Source organism: Festucalex cinctus, chromosome 19 (assembly GCF_051991245.1).
Source record: "Festucalex cinctus isolate MCC-2025b chromosome 19, RoL_Fcin_1.0, whole genome shotgun sequence".
Classification (NCBI taxonomy): domain Eukaryota; kingdom Metazoa; phylum Chordata; class Actinopteri; order Syngnathiformes; family Syngnathidae; genus Festucalex; species Festucalex cinctus.
In genome coordinates, this window is record NC_135429.1 from 6855003 (window position 1) to 6880537 (window position 25535).

Genomic DNA, 25535 nt, shown 5'->3' on the forward strand with positions numbered 1-25535 from the left:
CCCAAGTGTATAAATTACAGTATGTATGTGCACTCGTATTGAAACTTGCCAAACTAGAGTTGACAAATTGACTGAATTGATATAAATGATTATAGGGGAACAAAGTTTTTACATAATAATAAAGAACATTGGATTTTATAAAAGGTTCATTTTTATTGGTTTGGATTGACTTTAACAACCAGGGAAAAAAAAACAAAAAACATTTGATTATATTAATAAATAACTCGTGCTAATGAAAATCAATCATTCATTGAACTGTTGACACCCTGCGGAATGTTGACAGTGGTACAGGACTCACATGGGAACATTAGAGAATTATTTCTGAAACGTTCTTCGGGAGTCTTTGTTGGCGAATGGCGTAACCCGTTGCTTTTTCGCTACATAATAATCAACACACATTTACAAAGATTTACAGCACTGCATTGTGGGAGATGGGAGTGCCCGTTGGGATATGCCGTTGCCAGGCAACAAGGGGAAGAGATAAAGTAGTCGTTAGTTTCTAAAATGAGACTTGGGCAGAAAGCTGGTAATGGAGAATGGATAGGGGGGGGGGGGGGGGCACTGAGGGTAGGTGATTGAGGGATTTCACTCGAGCTTACAATTGGCAATAATACATGTTACAAAGGTATCGTACTGAGGGTACATTTCAGAATTATTTATTAGTCCTTTGCACAGTTTTTTTTTTTTTAAGTCATTTGCAGTGATGTCGCATGAGAGCCAGGACGTTTTAGCAAGCTAATCACAAAATGTTTAAAACAAATGGCGCAAATGTAATTTCTGAGGTCCCCTCAGCTCCTTGTTGCACATGATCTGAAATACTGGAAAAGGGATGTGGGTGGCTGTGACCTGCTGTCATTGTGAGGGATAAAGAAGAGAAAACGTCCCATCAGGTTGTCTGTCTCAAAAAAAAAAAAAAAAAAAAGGGAGAGGGAGGGGGGTTGTAATGTACATCCAATCACCCCATCTACCCCTTGTTCATGATGTTCAAGTGAGAAGAGTGGTCTCTGTCCTTCTCTCCCTCCCCATTGTCACGAACTGGTGAACGGAGACGACTCTAAATGTTGGGTCCTTTGATGGTTCCCGCCTCCTGTAGTCTCGGAGAGGTGTACGCTGACGCGGCCAGACACATGGCGGCTTCGCAGTAGCCTGGGAGGCCTGGCGGACCCGCTTTACCGGGGCGACCGGCCTCACCGGCCACTCCCTGAGGGCCTCTCTCGCCAGGCCGGCCGTCTCGAGCAACGCCGTCAACACCAGGAGGACCTGTGATGGCAACAATCAAGCAATTATCAACTACTACAAAGTCAACTACTGCTTTTTAACTCATTCACGCCCGACCATTTTCCTGGATTTTGACTGATTTTGCAAGGCCCGCGAAATATTATGTTCTATTGCTATAAAAAATATGGAACCTACCAAAAGAGAGATTAGAGTCTCTTCTTTTATCAGGAAAAAAGTATATTCCTATCGGTTTCCGCTGTGCAGCAATTTGCAATAGAACAGCTAAGTTTCATCATTATTCACAATTCTGCTTAGAACTGTGGGGAAATTAGCTCGTTTTAACATGGCCTGGTTGATCTCTTATACTCTGCTGCCACTCAAAGACTGCATGAAAGCCTTCTCTATGCTCTGGCATAAATGTTTTTTATAAACGTATAAATATGTCTTTGGGATGCTTAAAACATTTCAAATATGACGTATTTATAGGTTTTTGGGAGCTAATGAGTTAAAGAGGAAGTCAACCCAAAACATTTTTTGACAATATGTTATATGCAACCCCACTAGTCTAAATATCATATTCTGTTTAATATTGTGTTAGTGGAATATGGCGTTAAGCAGCAAAATCCAGCTCAGCTCTCAGGCAACAACCAAATACAGTGCAGCTTTACAAACAGGTGAGCTCTGATTGGCTGTTGCCTGAGCACTGTGCAACATTAAGGTCATCTTCAGTTGATGGCAAGTAGCAAAATGGCCGCCCCCCTGATTGGATTTTGCTTCATAACTCGTATTACAAAAATGTAGTATTAATCACAATGTCAAGTTTAGACTCGTGAGGTCACATATAACATTATTATCAAGAAATGTTTAAGGTCGACTTCCACTTTAAGGGTGATTTTGGAAGACCGTATATGGGATTTTACAGTAATTGGGTATTATTAACTCATTCACTGCCATTGACAGAAAAAGACGTCAATGTCAAATTTTTTGCTGGCTTGGCAGTGAATGTATTAATGCCAACAAATTGGAAGACTGTATTAAACCACAAGTGCAGGTGCTTTTTAAGGGTGATTATTGAGTGCTGTATTATACACGGGTGCATTTTCACAGGATTTTATAGTAATTCAGAAACCTACATGACACTTCGTTGATATGTTTTGAATCTTTAGTCATTCATATTCACTCTGATAATAAATTATACCAGGAAATCAGGGGGCTTTTTATCACAGAGAGAGAGAAAAAAAAATTAAGAGGGATTTTGGAAGGGCGCATTATACACGGGCGTGTTATACACACAATTTTACAGTAATTGGGTACTTTCCTGAACCTACAGTTGGAGTTTTGATTACACAGGGCCCGTATGTAGGCACATAGTTACATTGTGTGTGATGGTCGTGAGTATGTTCTCCACAGTTTCAATTAGATTCTGCTGTTGGAATCCTATTACATTATCACTCAAGAGCATCTGTTCAATGACTGAAGTTAATGATGCTTTTAAAATGCCTTTAAGTAGGCTCTCCTGTGGCGAGCCCCCCCCCCCCAGAGCAGTTTAACAGTTTTTTTTTTTTTTTTTTTCCCCACAGTGAAGCCTAAAGCATCTCAGGTGACCCCAACTTGCTTGCCTTGAATTCCTGGGGGTCCTGGTGGTCCTTGATGGGGTTTGCCAGGATCTCCTCTGTTACCCTTAGCCCCTCTCTTTCCTGACAATAAGAAAATAAAAAAATGACTTGGATGTTCCCTGGGAAATAATGTAATTCAATTATCAGGTTTTGTTATCTTTTCTACCTTTGAGCCCTGTATTTCCAATCTGCCCGGGTGCTCCAATCATGCCATGAATGCCCCGAGAACCAGGTATGCCATGTGTGCCCTGGGGACCAGGTGGTCCTGGAGATCCAGGAGGGCCTGGGGGTCCCATTACACCAGCTCCGCCAAGCACAGCCCTCTTGGCACTCACAGCCACTGCTGCTAGCTTCTCTGAGTTGCACCAAAAAACCAACAATTGTTTAATTTATAACTGGAAAACATTTTGGTTTCATCTCTGGATGCCTACCTTGCAACATCTTCAGCACTACTTCAATGATGTGCTGGTCAGATGCATCACGGCCCTGAGGAGAAGAAGAGGCAAATGTGTCCCATGTTTTCCGAGCATCCGTTAGAATTGAATTGAAGTTGACTCACTGGCGAACCCTGAATGCCCGGCATGCCAGGCACACCTCGGACTCCATTCAGTCCTCTGGGACCAGGCAGTCCAGCGGGTCCCTGGTCACCTAATTTACCGGGGTCTCCAGTTGGACCGTTGTGTCCGGAGTCCCCCCTCACTCCTTGCTGCATGAAGACCAACGTTTAGTGAGTGGGGCAAAAGCAGTACGGTAAGTATGATCTTTCGTTATTATTCTGAGAATACTTTACACAAAGCTCACCTGTCCTTTGGGTCCAGGCTCTCCAGACAAACCCTGCCAAAGCAAAAAGAAGCTTTTATGCAAAAAGTGGTATCAAACTACCGTATTTTCCGCATTATAAGGCGCACCTTCAATGAATGACATATTTTAAAACTGTTTCCATATATAAGGCGCTACAGTAGAGGCTGGGGTTACGTTATGCATCCATTAGATGGTGCTGCGCTAAAGGGAATGTCAACAAAACAGTCAGATAGGTCAGTCAAACTTTATTAATAGATTACAAACCATCTTTTTGACAACTCCATTCACTCCCAAAATGAATAAACAGCTGTTTTATTATTTTCTCTGAGGTAAAGTATTAGTATTAGCTAGCGATCCAAGATGGCGGGATCTTCTGCGCATGCGCGTCACCGATCGTGCAGGGTCAACGATAGCGTCTTGACAGCGAGACCTGTTGCGGCTCAGTATTGATCCATATATAAGGTGTGCTGGATTATAAGGCGCATGGTCAGCTTTGAAAAAAATTGAAGGCTTTTAGGTGCGCCTTATAGTGCGGAAAATACAGTAAGTTGAATTCAGGGGCCACTTCCGCCCAAATTTGATCTCAGGTGGGCTGGACAAGTAAGTTGATGGCCAAATGAACTATTCTTATTTGATTAATTTGAAATTTCTTAACAAAAATGGCGCAACATTTTTGCATCAAACCCTCACAGCCACATTTCAGAAAGTCATTTAAGTGGTCAGTGCGCCCTTCAGTGGACAAAATTAACAAAAACAGTTAATTTTAGGGAAAAATTGCAGTTTGTTTTCTGTCCTTGCGGGCCAGTTTGGACCCCTTGACAGGCCGGTTCTGGACCGCGAGCCGTATGTTTGCTATTGCTTTACAAATTGAACAGTGAACATATTGAAGTCTGAAATGTTCGCTCCCCACTAATTTTATTCTCCCAAACTTTGGTAGAGATGTGGCAATTTGTTATTTTCTTCTGTTGGCTACCTTCAGACATGCGTGACCTTTTTAGCAAACTCCTACAAGTGTTACTTCTGAATTCTTTTTTTTTTTTTTTCATCTTATAGCGTTGTTCAACTAAGCTCTAATTGTTTTCTTACCTTTTCACCTTTCTCGCCAGCCAACCCCTCAACACCTGGGTCACCCTATCATCAAAAAAAGAGGGACAGTAAATATTGACACATGCTACTTGTTTCCTAAGATCTAACTGAGCAAAACTGCTACTCACGATGTCTCCCTTTGGCCCACCTTTTCCTTGGAATCCCTGAAATACAAGATGTTAAGCGATTTGAATACATGTTTCTTAAATGTAAGTATTGATTGAAGCAAGCATCGCCGCACATACAGTAAGACAAAGTAAGAAGATGTGACGTGATCGTTAAGACAAGGACAATGAGGATGTTGAGGTGATGAATGGTGCTGCCTCATGCTCTCATTTCCTCTGGATTTATGACTTTACGCACGGGTAAACACTGCCCCCTAACGGACATGACTGGAACTACGTGATGCGGATGTTTCACAGCATACCTTGTCTCCTTTCGTTCCACTCAGTCCCTGAGCACCCGGAACACCCATTGGCCCCCTCTCTCCTTTGTTTCCCTGTCAATCGGATATAATGAGTTACTTTGCCATTTAAAAACATGCCATGCAAAGTAAACATGCAACTTTACAGGCTTTCCGAGGATTCCTTGAGGGCCCACTGGACCACGCTGGCCTCGGTCTCCCTATAATTGCAGATAAGATGAGTATCTTGACTGGCGTCTGAATTTTCAATATAATAAATGAGGGCATGTACCTTGGGACCAGTAACTCCCGCCATACCGGCCTCACCAGGAACACCGGGCTCACCCTAGCAACAAGTCATTTGAAGTGACATAAGAGCACCAGTGGAATGCATTAAAGTGTTTTGTGATGTATTTGTGTGGTACCAGAGGTCCAGAGGCACCAGGCATGCCAGCTTGACCCCTAGGTCCAGGCTCGCCCTAACAACAGACATACAATAAGATACGTTGAACGTACGTGAGTTTAAAATTGCAATCATTGATTTAATTTAAAAAAAAAAAACAAAAACAAAAAAAAAAACACTTACTTTAGCTCCAGGGCCACCTTTGGAACCTGGACTACCAGGCAGTCCCTATAGACATAAATGAGAAAATTCAACATTATATCAAAGGTTAACCAAGAGTTAGTTGTGCTGTAATGTCTTTCATTATGCAACAATGCACTGAGTTTTTTTCCAGGTTCATACTGTGCTCCCATCTAAGAGGCGCAGTTTGTCCTTTTTTTTTGGTTTGTTTTTAACCTCCATCAGGGCGCTAATTGGCAAACCAGCATGCTTTCTGTTCTGTCTTCCTCTGTCGGTCACTTTTCCCAGACAGATTGTGCGTGTTTTTACATACTTGGCCAATAAATCCGACTCTAGTCTATACATACTTCTATTTGCATTACCATCAACCGTCAAACAGGTTCCCGACAGTGTTTCTGCCGAATATTCCCGTTCATCTTATTATCATGATAAGCATCACGGCATTACATTACGGCGTTTGCGGCGGTGTCACTGCAATGACCACGCAGCAAAGCTTGCATCCCGTGCTCCATTACCCCCGAGTCAGAACGGCACGCACACAAATGTGAATAGCTACTGGTTTTATTGTGATAAATCACTATGTCACAGGAGGGAGAAGGCTGTCTCGAGGTAGTTTAGATTCTAGAACAACTCAGGTCATAGGGTCACTGTTCACCCTGGAGGAGAGCCCAGAAAACAAAATAGCAAAATATACCAGCTGCCTCCTGCTGCTGGTATCCCCTGCTTGCGCTCTGCCCTTGTTGATTTGGGGAGGAAACATTGCCACAATTGCCTACGTGTCCTGCATGACAATGGGCATTTGCAGACAATCTCGTTTGCATGTGCCTTTCATGACTTGGCTGCCATGAATCACTCACCGCTGTTCCCTGAGGCCCAGGGGGACCTGGCATCCCTGCCTGGCCGGGCCCACCCTGCCGAAAGACGAAAATGAGAACAGAAAAATCTCTCCCTGCACCAGAAAGCATCCTCTCATGATAACAGCAGGTCGGCCTTTACTTTGATTCCAGGAATGCCGGGTGTGCCATCTTTTCCATCAATACCGGGCAGGCCCTGAAAATGCAGGCGCATGAGCCGGTGGACTTCAATTGGCACAGTCTGACATTGTTCAAACTGAAAAAAAAAAAAACTCACATTGTCTCCTTTTTTGCCAACCGCGCCCTGTGGGCCCTGGATGCCTCGGCTGCCCTGCGGGAGAAAACCAAATGAATGTTAATGTATGCAAATCACACATCAGGATCACATTTTGTAACCAAAATATTCACTGGAAAAACACTGGAGAAGTCACTTACTTTATCTCCCTTGTCCCCTGCCTCTCCCGGTGCACCCCGAGGTCCCTCCTCGCCCTTAAAGTGAAACAGATTACCTAAAATGAGTGCATGTTCTTTTTCTGTGCTTTTTTTTTTTCTACGTTTCTATGTGTGGGTTCTTACTGGAGGTCCTGGAATCCCTACAGGTCCGTTGATGCCCTTGTAACCACGAGGTCCCTAAGGAAAAGCGCAAAAAGCGCTATTAACCGCTTGAGATCAAGGTCGCCTACTCTTCATTGTGATGAAGGGGCAATTAGCGCTTAGCTCAATCTACTAATGGGAGCTACAAAGAAAGCGAGGGGCCATTTTGGCTTTGGCGCTAACTTGGCTAGCGCGGCTAATGTTAACTGTAAGACAGATTGCTACAGAGGATCATTAACTACATATGGGGACACTGCGGACCCAGATAACCCCGACTCATTAGAGGAGGCGAGAGATGTGCAGTGGCATCATTTCCATATGTCCCCATTGCCGGTAATGGATGATGTTTGTATAGTGGGGGCAGGTCCTACTGTGCCTACTTGGAGCTCATCTAAAAATGAGAACAGCCTTGCCTTGAAAGATAAAGTGGACAATAAAGTTATGTGAACATGAGGGAAGAAGTTGTATTTCTCACCGCCTCTCCTTTGGGACCCATCATTCCTGGATAACCTCTCACGCCCATTGGACCCTTTAAGAAAAAAATAAAATAAAATAGATGGCCCTCGACGAGGAACAAAGGCAGCTACTCAAACTAATCAGTCCCAATAATCGAGAACATTACACAATATATCGTCATACCGAAGGTCCTGGTATGCCTTGCTCTCCAGAGATACCCACTTCTCCTTTGATTCCCTGGAGGATGAGAGATTCATTTTTTTTTCAAATCAGTGGTTTTAAAAAAAAAATGGTGCTGCTGTAATGCTAAATTGGCTTAAATTCTAGCTAGCATGATCGACAAGACGTACAGGCAACAGGAAGGCCCTCAAGTCAAGTCAGCTTTTGAAATGCCTCAAAATTATTCTCCAGAAGCATTTCTGAACATGAATCTATGAATGTCTTAAGAATGTCATCCATGACAAGCTCTCTTACGGCACGTGGCCACAACGCGAGCTCATGACAGAGACTGACTAACCGTTTATGCTAAGCTAACGGGAGCTTGCTCGAATTTCAGTAGCACTCGACAGACATGAACTTTTTCGTATTTACCACTAGGCTACCACTAACACTACGTATCACGATACAGAGGCCACGATACAATACGTATTGCGATACATATGTATCCCACATGAGACACGTGCCATATTAAGTTTATAAGTAAATAAATGTTAATATTCTTCCTCTGCTTTAATTTTTCTAAGCAAGACACGGTGTACAATCACTGGTGAGCTATTTTTGCATTAATTGAAGGCAATTAACTTCAAAGACGCTGCTGGTTTTTTATTTTTTTGGGTACAATGCAAGCTGCAATGGCAACCGTTAACTGCCTATTTAAAGTTAACAAGCAATATTGATTCTGATGCCTGCGTATCGATACGTGTATTGTAATGAGGCCTGCAACGATATATTGCCGTATCGATTTTTTGAGCACACCCCTAACTACCACTTCATCATTTTCTAAACCAGGGGTGTCAAACATATGGTCCACGGGCCGGATTAGGCCACCTGACAACCATCTTTTTGAAGACAGAGCAGAATCACAGTATGTTCCTTAGTCAAGACATCGTCTAAGATTAGTCTGCAAGATTGGTCATGTTCCTTCATTCCTGCGCAATCTCACGCGGCAATGTCACAGAATAATTCCTCGCGTCTCTGATTTCGCAGTATGCTCATTCGATCCGCTTAATACAGTGAGGTGAGGTGAGCACATGAACCCCGACGAGCACGTCCTCCCATTCAAGTACGTGGCTCCCCTATGCCCTCTCTTCTGCCGCTCACGCTGACTGCACCGCCAGGCCCGACTACCACAGCTAGATTAGCGGCACTCATGTGCCTCACGGGGCTTCATTAGAACTAATCCTTGCCTTTGCTGCTTCTGAATGTGAGACTGTGTCAGATGAACATGAGACGGTGTAGCGTACCTGTTTTCCAATGCTGCCGGGTTCTCCAAGTGCACCGGGTCGTCCTTTATGGCCCTAAAGAGCAACCGCAAAGTCTTCAAATCAGATCAGTCAGTATAATGTCATGAGGATTTAACACATTCACTGCCAGCCCAGCAAAAATGCATTATTTGACGTATTTTTCCGTCAATGGCAGTCAATGACTTAAGATGAGATGTAACCAAAATTGATGGATTTTTAAGCAACATTTGCCTTAAAAAAAAAAAAAAAAATGAAAAAAGGAGGCTGCAATATAATCACAAAATATATTGGCACATTGTGTTTAACACATTCACTGCCAGCCCAGCAAAAATGCATTATTTGACATCTTTTTCCGTCAATGGCAGTCAATGAGTTAATCACGGGTGGAAATATGACAAAGTGGATTGGAGGCAACTGGTGCAGTGACCAATTGTCACCAGTTGCACCTACGGGACTTGAATGTTGCACTACGGCCTTTCATGACAAACTGAATGTTTAGGAAGTTTGGACCTGGGCAGAGTTCTTTGCATTTTTTTGGAAAATCTGAAACAGAACACTCACTTTGACCCCCTGAAGTCCCACCGGGCCCTTAGGTCCTGCTGGACAGTTAAGAGGACACTGTTGTAGAGAGATGGACATTTGTAAATGATACAAAGTCAAGACATCGACAATTTAATTTGAGCTTCCAGGTTTTACCTGGAAATCGGCGCTTCCTTCTTCTCCACCAATGAACTTCCCTGGTGGGCCCTAGATAGACAACAAGCAGACAGAGGACTGTGGACTAACTGGTTCGTTGGCGACAGTTTCTCATGCAAGCTGAGAACTTTCACCATCTTTCCTTTTCTCTGTTTATAGATTGCATTAGGAGGGAAAATAACTCAACAGAGGTTTATGTATTTCTGCTACAGTCATAGGAGAGAGCCCACAGATCTAATATAGGGTGGGTGTTGGGGGAGATGGGATATTTACCCTAAGACAGCTCTAAAGCTACACTCCCCTGAGCCGGAAACATCACTCTCATTGAAGACATCCCCCCCCCCCCCCCCCCCCCGGTGGATGCATTCGGGAGAGTGCATCTACCGCTGGAAAATATACTTGAAAGCCTCCGACTCAAAATGTTGGTATTTCAGTGCTTTCTCTGTCGGGACATGTGCAAGATTCACGGCACTCTGCCTGTATGGTGCACACAGTGATTCTGCTTAAAGAGTATAACTTCAATTTGGAGATTTAGTTCTGGTCTACTTTTTGTTCTTACTGACAGTTTGGACCTCGACTATGATTCCACACATTAGCTAAATGGAATTCATTCATTTCGTCAAAACAAGGACTTAATTCTTACTGGCTTGCCTGGTGGCCCAGGAAATCCTGGAGGACCAGGTGGTCCCATCAAACCCTATAAACAAAGAAGTAGAAAAAAAAAAAACACAATCCCAAAGATGAACCTCATGTTTGTTCACTTCAAAGAAATCTGAACGTATTTTGTAGTCTACTCATCATAAGTGTTTACCTTTGGTCCGATTGGTCCAATTTCACCAGGAAGCCCAATTGGCCCCGGAGCTCCCTGAATAATTGACAAAATAAAATCTATGCTGTCCACCAAAAACAAAGCTATTCAACAATAAACTTACTGCAAGTCCTAGGAGGCCAGATCCCTGTATGAACAAGAGGAACAAGTGTCACCAAATGTTTGTAATATCCATTTTATCATCTCTTTACATACTAAAAGAACTTCCAATGAAGAAAAGCTGCTGCAATGTAATAAATTGGTAAAGTTTGTGCAGTGTCAGCGTGAAGACGACATACTGTAGTTCTTCATGAAGAACAAAGCTTCAATAAGTTTAAACTTGATGTTTATTTGGCTTTGTAATGAATTCTAAACAATATAATGAAGCATGTGAGCCTTCTTGCGGGAAGGACGGCCCACGGCGCAAAATCTTGTGTCTGTGTCATGCACCACTCGCCATCCACTCCCTCTTTTTTCCACCGTGACATTGAACGACTCCGGAACTGATGTTGCGCTGGTGCTGATAGTGTGAGCGAGATGGAGACGGAGGCCCCCCCGCCCCTTGCTGGTTATAAACCGGGTTACAGTTCAACCGGAGGAAAGCCTAGGATTTAAGTTACTACCAAGGACAGGGGTCTTAAAAATTCAATTTAAGTCAGGGCTGCTGGAGGTAGACTGGGTGTGCATGAGCCACATCAAATATATATATATATATATATATATATATATATATATATATATATATATATATATATATATATATATATATATATATATAATAAATAAATAAATAATCGGTATCGGTGACTACTCACAAGTAACATGCCGATACCATTAATTCCAACGCTAATATAGGATTTTGGATGCAGCATCTTGTGTCTTGCTCGTGCACGACATTCACTGATATGTGACATGTTCACTGCATGCCGATCTAAGATATCCTATTGGCCCTTGAGTGCTCTGAACCAATGGCAGGACAGCTTTTTCATTTTGAGCAAAAAAAAACAAAAAACTTAAGTATCGGTATGGTATCGGTATCGGCCGATACTGCAAAACTGAGTATCGGTATCGGGAGCCAAAAAACAGTATCGGAACAACACTACTTACTACATGTAATTTTTTTTAGCGCTGCAACTTTCTCTGTATATTCAAGACATGCCCCCTGTGCTAAAAAAACAAAAAGTGGTGTCACTTCTGAATTATGTTTTGACAAAAGCTGTCATGAACCTAAGCTATGGTAGCCCAAAAGTGATGATAAATAAACAAATAGATAAATAAATAAATAAAGTAAATAAATAAATAAATAAAACATCCAGGGCAATGACATCAAAAATTGTAAAAAACAAACAAACAAACAAAAACTAAACAAACAACAACAAAATATCATACTGAGGACTACAAATGTCCCCCAGGCCACATATTTGCTTTTTCTGAAACAATACATTTTCTACACACCGAGTGACTTTGACACTAATATTTTTTTTGGTTTAGTGACACTGTGAATTAGGTTTGATGCGACAAAGGCTTTGATCATTTACATCATCCTTAAAAACGCTCTATTTCATCAGATTTCATCCGTTTCATTAGAATTCCATACACCGACAGCACATTGAAAAGAGATACAATGCTGCCATCTGCTGGCCATAGTGGGTGTTATTGGTTTCACTACTAATTAACCCAGCAGCGCTGCACTTACACATTGCACTGTCCATTGATGATTTATAAAAAAAAAACAAAAAAAAAACGGATTTGACGTCATTTAACGTTTATGCCGGCATATGTAATGATTTTACTAAACATTATTAAACGTTTTTGGCAGCCAAAGACAATACATGCATACTTACAGGTCTGCCAGGCTCACCGCTTAACCCGGGCTGACCCTGAAACGATAGAAAGCAACACATTCAATAAAATGCCGTAAATATCAAGACGGAAACAAAACTTTCTTATGTCAGTATCATCAATTACGCGATTCTCTTGGACAATTAGGAGCTCCGATGCTAAAGTGGAGCCACAATCATAATGTAATCCTGCTGAAAATTAAAAGCCGGCATTACCATTTTCAATTTCCGTCCCGTAATGAATTACTTAAGCACAATGCGGCCACCGCTATTTCACTTTAATGCCACTTTATACTTCCACTCCATTACATTTCAGATGCTTTTTTTTTTTATGTTTCACAATGTACTTCGACTGATTAATGTGTCAGTTATTTCGGTTACTTTGCAGATTGGTGTTATATATGGATATGAGCTGCTATAAATCCAATAACCCAGCAGCAAAAGTTTCAAACACCTTAACGAGCATCATTAAAATGTAGTGCCCGTAAATCAGATCAGTAGTTATCATCAAATACTCCAAAAGGGACCCACTTCTATCGCGACTACTTTGACTTTACTGAAACTCATGAAAGACGTAAAGGAGTATATTTAAATCGTATTTTCAGCATTGTATGGCGACACTTGCCTTGGGGCCGGGGCTTCCCACCGCACCTCGGTCACCCTTTGCACCAATCAAACCCTTGAGATGGAGAGAAAAAGAGGAAGAGGTCAAAAAAGGTAAGCAACGTGAGGCTTGAATTCACATTGAAATAATCTGACAGTTGATTAAACTTGACACAGTTCCTGTAGGTAATTAGGAAACAAACAGGAGATTGGAGATTCCAAAGAGGATTACTGGGAAAAAAAAAAAAAAGCTCTCAAAGCCGTGTGTGCGCGCGTGCATGTACGTGTATGTGAGTGCACCTCGGTTAGCATGTGACTCCTCTCAAATTGCAACTTTCACTGCAAAATTATGTCACGTTAATCTGAATCTAAACTGAGCCGATTAATGCACTTTATTGGTATTTTATTGAAAAAAAAAATTGCAATGAATCATGTTGACTTTTCCTTAAAATCAACAGTTAGTACTTATAAAACATTTGTATTCATATATGTTGTTTTTATATGCACATTCAAATATTTTACTACCATTTTACTGAGGTCAACAACAAATACAACCATCTATTAAAATGTGGCTCTGCAGCATTATCAGTAGTCATAAATGCAAGTTTATGATCATAATCCCCCCTCAAAAAAAAAAAAAAAAAGCTTGAAACGGAATATGTATACGTTCCGTTTTCTCACATCAATCCCGTTCTCGCCCGGTGCACCATCAGGACCCGGCTGACCCGGCTCTCCCTTTTGGCCCTACATAAACAAAAAAAAACAAAAAAAAAACAGAGTGACTTAAACTCAATTGAAGTCATAATTTAATATGGACTGATGACATAAATATGACGCTTACTGGTGAACCAGGGGGACCAGGTGGGCCTTTGTCTCCCTGCAAAAAGATTATTTGTCATTAAGAAATGCAAACGAGCTAAACTCAACCCCAAATAAAACATTTCGTTGCAGAATAATTTGTAAACCCTAAAATATCAAATGTATCACATTACTGTGACACAAACCCAGACTTCTTTCCACATGTCTGCCAAGGGTCCATTCTCAAAGCGCACCTCTCTGCCTGGGAACAGAGCTCCTTTGTAGCACCGAATGTTTGCATTTACAGAGCCCTCTAGTGGTTCAACTTTAGGACTGCACTAAAGTGCTGGGTTGGTATTTTCTTAGCACAATGATGCTCTTTGTAGCAATACTGGTGGGCAAACTAGGGGGGGATACTCACATCAATGCCGTCTGACCCAGGAGTGCCAGAAGGACCTGCTGGGCCTGCCTGGCCCTGAGGTCCAGGTGGGCCTCTCTGAAGGTGAAGAAAAGTAGAGCAAAAAAATAGATATATATTAGGTAGATGTGTATGAATACACTTTATTGCAATATATAACTAAGATCATTTTCTTCCAGTGTAATGAATTTGTTGTCCAAAAACAAACAAACAAAAAAACATTTAAAATGTAAATTAACCTACTGCTATATGGTAAATGTTTTAAAGTAAAAAAAAAAAAAAAAAAAATCATACATGCCATCATAATCACGTTTTCCCCCTTCACCGTATAAATGACATGATACAATGAGAACACAATGCTAATAATTTTCCCAAGTTACATATTGTTAAAAAAAACACTGTGCAATTGTTAGTACGTTTTAAAAACACAAAAACCCTATGAATTCATTTCATATAGAAAACCAAATGACATAAAAATATGAATTCATAATAATAGGTGGTGGGGGAGACAAAAGGACAGAAAGAGGAAAGTGGAAGGAGGGGTCCCTCAAGGTTCCATCCCGGCACGCCTTATTTTATCTTCATGTATGAGGACATTCCAGATGAGAGGTTCTTTAAATGCAAAATTTTGATTCTTCAAGTATTTAAAAAGCCACCCCCCCAAAAAAATAAAATAAAAATAAATAAATTATATTCCTCCAATGTAAAAGCATCCAACAGACGGCAAGTGGGTGTCATTTCGAAACAGGCCTTTCACACCTTGTAGTCAAAGTGAGTTTTGATTGTGTGTGCCAATGCAAATAGATTTTCCATCCTCCATTGCTGGAGGCTTTTCCTTTGAAAATAAATTCTTCTTCGCTTGATACAATTAATTTTCCTTGTGGGAAAAATGTCACCCAGGAAACCTTAAATCCATCATGATCTCCATTTCAAACCACAGACGAGAAAAGCGTTCAAATAGTGAAAATGGCGATTACTAATCCAAAGAATTGAAGGCTGTTTCACTTTGTGTCCTCTGTAGAAAAGCAGTAAGTCCATTTCACGCTCATTTTTCTTTTGGACTCGAGTCAGGTGACTAACCCAACATACCAGCACAGCGTTTCAACTTCAGGTAACTCACCCACCAACTTAATACAACCCGACTAACTGACAAGCGCTGCACCCCCTGCCTCAGAATAAAGAACTTGCTTCAAACAGGTGTCCCCCTGTTGACTTACCACTTGGGCCAGAACTAAGCACAGCGTCTGCAGTATCACCCAGGACTTTAGCACGACCGAGAGAGAAGCCATGGTCCTTCTCCCCTTGGCTCAACTAAATCCTCTCTTCTCGCTCCCCCTATTCCTTCCCAGGCCAGCACAGTTAGGGACTGGTGAGGAAAAAAAAAAAAACAGCCTCAGAGAAGGCGTGGGGGTGGGGTGGGGGGTCGTGGGTATGTGCACACAAGAAAAAAAAAAAATCAACTCGGGAGGACAGGGTACAAAAAAGGTAGGCAGAGGTAAAAATGATGATGCTGATGACGATGACATCAAGAAATCACACATATTTCATGTACTGCTGTGATTGGTTACTTTCTGAATAATGTGCACATTCAAGCTCCTCCCAAATCCACAGAAGCTGCACTAGTGACTGAAAACAGCACCACATACCATTAAATGTAAATAGGCAAGAAAAAACATAAAATCAATCACATTTAACTGGCAATCTAATTTTTATTTTTGTTTCTTGAAATACAACAGTGACATCAAGTGGTCTTTTTGGCAACAAACATTCCATTGGAATGTCAAAATGATCTATACTGACCCCTAAAGTTGTCATGCAAAATAACATGGTGTTCTTTAGATATCCACTAGAGGGCAGCAAATCCAAGAGAAAAAAAAGAACATGCTTGCTGGCTGATTACAAGTGATGGGAGTGTCCATTTCTCCTCGTTACAGTATGTCATTTAGTCCAATGACAGTTTGGATTAAAAAGAAGCAAAACAAACAATTTAAAAGTGTTACCGTTTGGAGAATGAATACATTTTATTATGTTATTCTTGAACAAAAACTACTGTAGACTTAAAGCAAAACATTAAAATTTCCTAAAATGAATCTGAAACATCTTAATTCTTCCATTAATGTCTAGAACTCCATCTCAAAGAAAAAAATGTGACACCACATGACTGATTGTCTGACAGCATGGGCGTGGGAGACCATGCTGATTTGGATGTATTTGTGGTGGACATATATTCTCCATTCACACATTTGACAGTGTTTTTCAGTGGTTAGACAAGTCGCTCTTGTTTTTACCACTGGACTCAAGCCACAGATCATGAAAGCACAGGGATGATTTATGAGATTACACAATACCGGTTGAGTGAATGTCTGCAAACAAAAACATCAAAAAACCTCCTATATATGTAAGTGCTGCTACATTATGGAAAAAAAAAATGTCACTGTTGCATTGCATTTTTTGATGCAATTATTTCATATTTATAGACCAAACACCACATAGCTGCATCAACTGCAGTGAGCCGACTGAGCGGATCGTTATGTGGGTGACAACAGAAAATAATATCCATTGATTTTGTTGTTGCAATTCCACTGCCTCCCTAAATCTCTTTCACATTCTTCCTTTGGTCATTGCTGGTGCTTAAAAACATATTAAGTGCATGGAAGCAAGGCAGGAGTGCAGTTTCTACTTAAAGGATTTATTCCAAATAGGCAACAATGGTAAGAAAAAATCCCAACAATCATTAAACAAGCATGAGAAACAACAAAGACTACGTGTGACATGACAGCAAGAATGAGCCAAACAGACTGACAGAAAGCAGGGAAATAAATACAAACGAGCTGACAAGACAACGAGCCACACCTGGTCAGGACACCTGTGGCTGCAGGGCTGCTGATTGGCTGACACAAGTGCAGACAAAAACCTTAATGAGAAGACGTAACTTGAAAAAGGGACACAAGAAAACAAAATTAATCTAAATCAAAATGCAACTCAATTAAAAAAATAAAATAAAAAAAAAAACGTAAGTTGTAAAGTTGTTCATCCTGTTTGTACACGGAAGATGCATACACACATAAAAAAAAAAAAAACGCAAAAAAAAATTAAAAAAACAGGTGAATATTCAATGAGTCAACCAATAACATATCTATCGACCATGCAGACCTGAAGATGGAGCCCAAAAGTAAAGAACCACCTTTAAAGTCCATCAAGCGGCACACAATGGCAGTCTGATGACATACAGGTGGAGGATATTAGTCTGTCTGCTATGAAATATTCATTTGGGGTTTTCATGCTTTACAATTCTGGCATGAAAATCGCTGTCCGTTGAGGGCTGTGGCGTATTTGACATGCAAAATCAATAACGGATGAAAACATATGATTAGCTTGTCAGTCATGATTCTTGAAGCGGACTTCAGTTGTTTTCGTAATTGGGACAATTGATCACATATGTGTCTTCTATTTACCCATTTTTATGACGTTACTCTTCTAGTGTTTTTTTTTATTATTATTTTTTTATTTTTTACTATTGTGTTTTACTATTTACGTTTCGTCACACAACAATATAACGTAAAACAAGATTAAACACTCCTAAACAGTACAATATGCCTTGGTTAGGGTTCAGGGTTGAGATTAGGGTTAGGATTAGGGTTAGGGGTAACTCTAACCCTAACCCCCCAAAAAATCAATAAAGGAATATATCGGTAAACATTATTGGCACCCAGCATTAAAAAAATATCATTTGGGTATACATATGACTTTATTTTATTATTATTCTTTTAATAAAAATATATGCAATGTAAAATATCAGGATACGAATCGCCTTGAAATCGTGATACACGTGTATCGTGGTACGTATCGTATTGTGACCCCTGTATTGTGATACGCATGGTGAGATTGTTGTCAATACTCAGCCCTACTTGTCATGACTGGGGTCATGCCAGGGTTATGTTTGGGTCATGACTGTGCTTTGTTTGGGGTCTGATGCAATCAGCATATAACAGCAACTAGTTTCAACTGGTAATACGCTATGTGATGTCAGCAGCTATGTGATGTCAGGAATCTTTAATGTCTTTATCTAGTCAACAGCCAATCAGATAATTCCATGTCAGTCTTGTTACCCACATGTCTAGCCAATCAGATCGATTCACTGTCTATATAAACTTTTCAGAGAGGTGATTATTCCTCTGTCCAGCTGGCCACCTGCTCCTCTTTTCCTCGATGCCTTCTCAATGTTTTTGGTCAAGTCTACTTAGTTCCACGCCTCTTGATGTTATGCGAACAAAGTGTTGAACTCTTGTTCATCTTTGCTTCAATCAGAACCAGCTGTGCAGCTTCATCACACTGTGATGGTGTTTTGCTTTTTTTTTTTTTGTTTGTTTCCCCTCCAGAATTTGTACAGTTGCTAACTTGGTAACAAACCCTTCTACTGACATCACAAGTCTTCCTCATTCTCTCTCTTACCACCGCCATCAACCTCACAATTTGTACAGCCTCATTAAATGGTCATGAGACTCAATCGTTTCTGATGAATCGACTCTCCACTCGACAGAATGGAATGCAAAAAACTAGGCTGCAGGAAATACACTTTTTTTTTTTTTTTCTTATTTTACAAACTGACTACTTTGTCCAAGTGGAAATGGGCCTTCACCTGTAATTGCAAGTCAATTGTGTGCTTTAAAAAGCCTATAAACAATACTTGAACTTTTGTTATGGAGATTTTTTTATTTGATTTTTTGGCTTGGTTCTTGATGTCCATGAGTTTCAAACAGTGAGCTCTGAAAGGATTTTACAACCGCAGCTTTAAGCCAGACCACTTCAGAATTGTTTCTCTCTCTCTCTCTCTCTCTCTCTCACTCCAGATGAAATAAGCATTTGATGCCGTTAAAGAATTAAAGAAGAGGCATGCTAGAAAATTGTGATTGAAAAAGCAATAGCTATCTTATTTTATATTGTGTGTTATGTCATTTTTTTTCTGGCCGCACTGCATTTCCATTGTGTTGTATGTTTAATGGATGTATGCTGGTCTTGCCGCGAATATCCACTCGCTCCTTCCTGATTGGTGCCTCTTGTTTTGGACTTGACTTAATCAATGTAGAGGACAGTTAAAAAAACACCTTTGTCTTTAGTGAGGGCTGGCTGTAATCTAAAGTAAGCAGTCAGCCATTAAAACCCACTAACCCTAACCCTAACCCTAACCCCGGGTTTACACCGGTTGCGGTTGCGGTGCGGCTGCGGTGCGTCTTGACTGCGTGCTCCGGACGGGTCAATTTTTTGGCCAATCCACACCGGCTCCGCACAGCTGCGGTCCGGCAGCTCCGTCGCCGACCACTTCCCGCCGTGTCTCGCGTGACCGCGCGCGATCATGTGGCATTAAAAAACAACGACAAACACACAGAAAGTCTGTGCTCAACAGAGAAGCAGAAAGAGAGGTGGACTTTTATTATTTTGTGGCTTTCCACCTCTAATATAAACCTCTCCTCGTCCATGTTCGCTGGTGTCTGAACCGTGAATGAGCACCTCGCACGTTAACTCCAGGCCCGTCTACGCCCACATCACGTTTTGCTAAGCATGCTTGCGAAATAGGATCTGGCGAGTGTTTTATCTTGAAAGGTAACCGGAAATTTATTTTGAAACTGCGTCGGTCTTCCTGTCCCGCTCGATGTGTTTTGTGCTAGCTTGCCATTTGCCGGAGGCCTACCGCTGCGGCGTCCGGCAAAAATAGAAAATAGGCTATCCTTGCGGAAGGGCTGCGGCACGCCGCAGCTGAGACACAGTCGACACGCAACGCACCCGCAAGCGGTGTAAACTGCACCATTCGAATGAATGGAATCTAATTGCTTGCGTCGCCGCAACGCACCGCAACCGCACCGCAACCGAACCGCAACCGGTGTAAATCCGGGGTAACCCTGGACAAGTATTTAAAGTATAGAGTTCAGTGTCTTTAATTAATAATATGCACCACATATTGTGATTGTCACTCTTACTTCCCCCTTTGCTCTAGTGTGTGTCCCTCCAATAATGCGTTGCACCTGGACTTCGACTGCATCTTTTCAGTCGTCTTTTGAAACTCCAATACACTGTTTTTTTCTCCCTATAATGCCTGGCCTAGATTTTAGACAGATTTCCATTTGTGCTCCCCCCCCCCCCCACACACACACACACACTGTAATTTTTGACCTTTTTCTTGTAATGGATTAATCACTCCTTTGCTGAACGCTGACTTTAAGTTAATGATTTTTATCAGGGTTTTTTTTTTTCCCCCCCTGGGGCAAAGATTTATGCATTTTTGGTCCAATTCCGTCTTTATGACAGGCATATCTGGATATGACAGCATTATTTTCATTGTCATTATATTTTGGAATATGTTTTTGCTTATCTGTCGAAAACCATTTGGCAAATGCAAAAATAACGGCCCACGTAAATGATAGTAGAACATGTCAGTCCTGCCAAGGACACTCAGTTTCACTTAAGCCAGTAAGCAGACAAAAGGTTTAGTCATCCGAGTTGGCTGTAAACTGCTCTCATGTGTTCAATATGCTGATGATAAAGTAGTAACAATCAGCATTAGCTGTTAGTTTTGAAGAACTTTTGACAAATAACGGTCCCAGACGCAAACCATCAGGGTGAAATATGTCATATTCACACCCGCCTTGTAAAACACACATAAATCCGTCTTCAGAGCTTTTTGAGTCACATCAGAGCTCATGCCAACACGTAATTTTGAAGAAGATTTAAAACACATGCACTCACTCCACGACATGCTGTCCACAAATTGAGCAATACTAAAATATTAAGCTCACCATGGTTACTTTTTTCTTTCCATTCTTATGTAAACTAATATGGTCTGGTATTTATCTATCCGTGGTCTGTGGAAGGTTTCGTGAGCCAGGGATGTAACGATATCCAAACATCACGATACGATATTATCACGATATGAAGTTCACGATACGATAATTATCACGATATTGTGGGGTCGTTGGCGATATTTAAAAAAGATCACAATATTGTAAAAAAGAGCTTATACAAAAAAAAAAGCATGTTATTGTGCTTTTGTACATAACAGCAATGCAACCACCTACAATCTCTAATAACAATATTGAGGCACTTACTTGCTAATGCAAGCACACATTGATCGCTTACAAGCAAATTAGGTTCCCCTTCATCTGACAATTAGCATAGATTTTAAACATAGAAGGCCAAAACATCCCTAATGAAAATTAAATTGCACTAATAAACTAGCCACTAGAGGGTGCTAGAACTGCACAAATGGAAATCAACCTGACTTTTATTAACAAATGTGTTCCTTTTAAATATTGTGAACATGACGACGACGATATTGTGGCAGTTTTAATATCACGATATCACGATATTGCCCTTATCGTGATATCCCTAGTGCATATGTTATGCGGCATCCTCGCTGCTTCAAATTTCTCGCCTCGTTCCCTCCTGGCTACCTTCGAGAAGATTTTCACTCGATCCCTGAGGCTGATCTTGCACGACAACGCTTTCACACCTCAATGTTTTGGTGTTGTTACAAAATCGGCCCTGTCCAAGCCGGTTTTGTCCTCCTCGCACCCCCTGAACTCTTTCACTCGCCTCCCCAGCTTGTCTTTCGGTGACTTATCTCTGACCGTTCCCCTTCTGTGACTGCTGTCCGGCTTCATCCATCTCTTTATCTTCCAATTTTCATTCCGTGTCATTCCGCCCTTTTTCTCCTCAATAACCCTCAGAGGTCTTACGCTCAGCATTTGTCAGTGACACTTGGACACACCTTTTCCTCTCACACGACTGGCTTGATTGAGAACCTCGGTGCTAGTGATCCATACTGCAGACAGCATTACACTTGATCACATAAAGCAGTACACAACGCAGGTGGCTTGCTGCATCAGTGACTACGTTGATGTGAATTTACCTCGAGGTTGTTGGCGTTTGTATTCTGGCAGATTTAATATACTTGTTGGCACGGCCATATATGGACATTTTCAGTTTAAAGCGTGACAGTGATGTGTTTGTTTTGTATGAGTAATCCAAGATATTCCCTCTCTCTCTCTGCTCCTCGTTTGACGACCTTCATCCTCTGCGTTGTTCTGCACTCGACCGTTCTTGTCTTAAGACGTGCAAACCTGTGCTCCACATTAAACCCAGTTAAATACTGGCATTCAGAGACATGTGCCGTGGTAACCTTTAAGTTGCATGACACTGACATATTTTGTGGAATCGTAATGGCAACGTAAATCACACGGTATCTTCCTGACAGGGCAGCCTTCCTACAGGAACTCCCTTGCAGTGGCAAACACATCCAAGTGTATCATTTCTTTTATTCTCGAGCCAGGGCCCAGGCCCTATTTTTTGTTGTTGTAGAAATGTATTATTATTATTATTATTATTATTATTATTATTATTTGGAAAGAATCTGATTCTTTCAATTTTATGTTGAAATTTGCGGCCATTTTTTTAACCTTTTATAGAACATTTTCACATTTTAACTTATCTGTAAATAATCTGATTTTTTTAAATTTTACGTTGAAATTTGCGGCCATTTTTTTAATTTATTTTTTTTATCTTTTATAGAAGATTTTCACATTTTAACTAACTTCTCCCATGGAATGCATCTGATTGTCTTCAAACTTCAGGTGTTTCATCTAAATATGTTAAAAACGAAAAGTTATTGAAAGCTTTTTATTTCATCGAACACTGTTGCCGTGGTGACATGCTGCTCGCAAAGCAAAATGATGCTGTTGTGCAGGGTCTAAACCGAAGTGAATACTCATGAGATTCTGCACATACATAAGTCCTGTCAAAAACATTTATATTTTAGAGGGACGTTTGTCTGTACACCGACGTGCCAGTAAGTACGCCAATGTGGCCAGGATTGCGAGTCCCCTGTATAGCTGCTTGCAGCTCTAGTTCTCATTTGTTTCCTTGATAGCAACTATGATGAAACAAAAGGTCACCGGCAACAGGCAGTGATGAGCAGCTGCTTCCAATATGTCTATAATCCATTAAATGTGTTGTATTACCTAATCCCAGTGCACAACAAGCAAGGTACCTCCTAATCATTAACATACAGGCCCATCCTCACTCATTCACTATAGTTTGAAAACATGTGACACATTTTAAAAGCCTTTATAGTTGCTTTGCATTGGGCCACCTGGAAAAAGAATGAAAATAGACATACTGGAGGGCCAAAAGTGATATGAACTGTAACCATATGAAGAGGGCTTTTCTTGTTCATATTTTTCTTCATTGCGCAACCATTGCCAAGATCGCGATTGTTTAGAATCTGCACACCAGTGTGAGTCTATAATGAAGCAACAAGGTTGTTACGATACGTATCGCGATACATATGTATCCCAATACTAGATCTTCGAGGCAATACGTATCCTGATATATTACATTAATTTTCTTGCAGTCAAATGTATACCTAAAGGATATGTTTGTTATGCTTACTGACAAAAGTATTTTTGTGAGCAGCTCTACTGGTTTACCACCTGGCCTAAATGTGCACGCACTGCAGAGCAAGGAGCAGTTTTCACAGACACACCAGGAACATTTATTATTAGGCATGAGCCGATATGAGCAAAAATAAAGTATTAAAATTACAGCTCTAAAATGTTCTTATTTGAAATATTTGGGGAAATAAAAAAATTTTTTTTCATGTAACACATTCTATTTCATTTTTAAACAAAATATATGAAAATTGGTACATTAAGAAATGTGCCATGTTAAGTTTATAAGTAAATAAATGTTGATATTCTTCCTTGCTTTCATTTATCTTAGCAAGACACAGTGTCCAATCACTGGTGAGCTATTTTTGAATTAATTGAAGGCAATTAACTTCAAAGACGCTAATGTTTTTTTATTTTTTAGGTACAATGCAAGCTGCAAAGGCAAACGTTAACTGCCTATTTAAAGTTAAGGAGCAATATCGATTCTGACGCCTGCGTATCAATACGTGTATTGTAATGAGGCCCGCAGCGATATATTGCCGAATCGATTTTTTGAGCACACCCCAAATTTTAAAAAGGTGAGCAATTTCTCATAAAATTCACAACAAAAACCCTAACCCTAACCCTAACCCACAACAAAAATCCCAGAGCAGCATCCGTTGTGCTCATATTTCAGTCTCCAGCCCAGAATGTCGAGCTTTGTTTGTTTCGGACCTCTTCAACGGTGTCATCTTAACACACCTTGATTGGACCCCAGGGGGCCTGAACGCATGATGAGCTTAGTTGCCCTGCATGTCTTTAATGAGAATCACTAACTTCACTCACTCCGTAGGTTTACCAGGCTCGGATCACCCAAGGTCATCTTATTTGTAGCACAAATCAATGGAGCTACACTTTGTTTTCTCTCCAGAACACCCCACTGGGCTCGCTGTTGCCTCGTTGACTGGCTCAACGCAGCAGTGGAGCTATGCTAATATCATTCGTATTATCATAAATATCCTGCTGTAGACAAACACAGCCAGCTTGAGCTAAGGACTTTTTACATTCCTCTCCTCCTCAAGAAAACAGATTGCCTACTGTGTTCGTAGATGGTCGTTAATGAGGGTGTGAAGTGTTTTTAAGTTCCCAAGAAAAGAAAATTTGAAGAGAAACCTGCGGTAATTCTGCTCTCTTGTGTGTGACGTGAAATGTTGAGTCCCACTGCGTGACGCTGTACCACAAGGCGGATATTCCCGACCACTTGACAAGAATAGCAGATGTCTCCACTGTGAACAGTTGTAACATTTGTTTCTGCGAAAGTCAAGTAACTGACTCTCATTTGTTTTCATCCCACCGGGATACGTTGGATTTACGGCGCTCGTTCACCGTGTTTGCCGTGCAAAACTTATTTCAGCTTCCCCGTTAGACAGTGAGTGAGTAACAACACTTTAATTGCGCTTTCATCCACTCGCAGAAACGGAAAGCATGAGAAAATCCAGATGATGTCCAGTGGGATTGACTGTGGTCAACCATCTACAGTATTTCCAGTCTTATCTTTCAATTAGCTTTCTTCAGAAAATAATTAAAATTGTACCCCAATCCTCATAACCGTACAGCAGATATTCTAATCACTTATCCACCGTGCCATCTTTTCAAATTATATTCACCTCCATTTAACATGTTTAGCACCTCATCATCAGAGTTTATCTTCTATTTTATTCCATGCATGCTTAAAAAGCTCACATGTGGTTATGTTTCAAACATGAATGCACATAAATCATCTCTGTGCAGGTGTTTTTTTTTTTTTTGTGACGGTCATATTCAAGTTGCCAGATTTTTGCAGATTTTGCAGCATTTTTGTGAAAAGGTCAGATTTGA

General features: G+C 40.9%; 1 protein-coding gene across 1 annotated transcript; it reads right to left on the reverse strand.

The window, feature by feature from the left end:
* Nucleotides 1–128: 128 nt before the first annotated feature.
* On the reverse strand, nt 129–15647 carry col9a2 (procollagen, type IX, alpha 2). The gene is made up of 32 exons (XM_077506687.1): nt 15456–15647; nt 14242–14316; nt 13864–13899; nt 13704–13766; nt 13045–13098; nt 12423–12458; nt 10703–10726; nt 10582–10635; nt 10414–10467; nt 9771–9821; nt 9636–9692; nt 9075–9128; nt 7795–7848; nt 7631–7684; nt 7138–7191; nt 6997–7050; nt 6839–6892; nt 6704–6757; nt 6565–6618; nt 5711–5755; nt 5550–5603; nt 5417–5470; nt 5292–5345; nt 5149–5220; nt 4850–4885; nt 4722–4766; nt 3636–3668; nt 3394–3540; nt 3266–3320; nt 3001–3189; nt 2838–2915; nt 129–1260 (listed from the first exon to the last, which is right to left on the reverse strand). The coding sequence occupies exons 1-32, from the start codon at nt 15525–15527 to the stop codon at nt 1055–1057; spliced, it is 2076 nt and encodes a 691-aa protein (XP_077362813.1). The 5' UTR covers nt 15528–15647; the 3' UTR covers nt 129–1054.
* Nucleotides 15648–25535: the final 9888 nt, after the last annotated feature.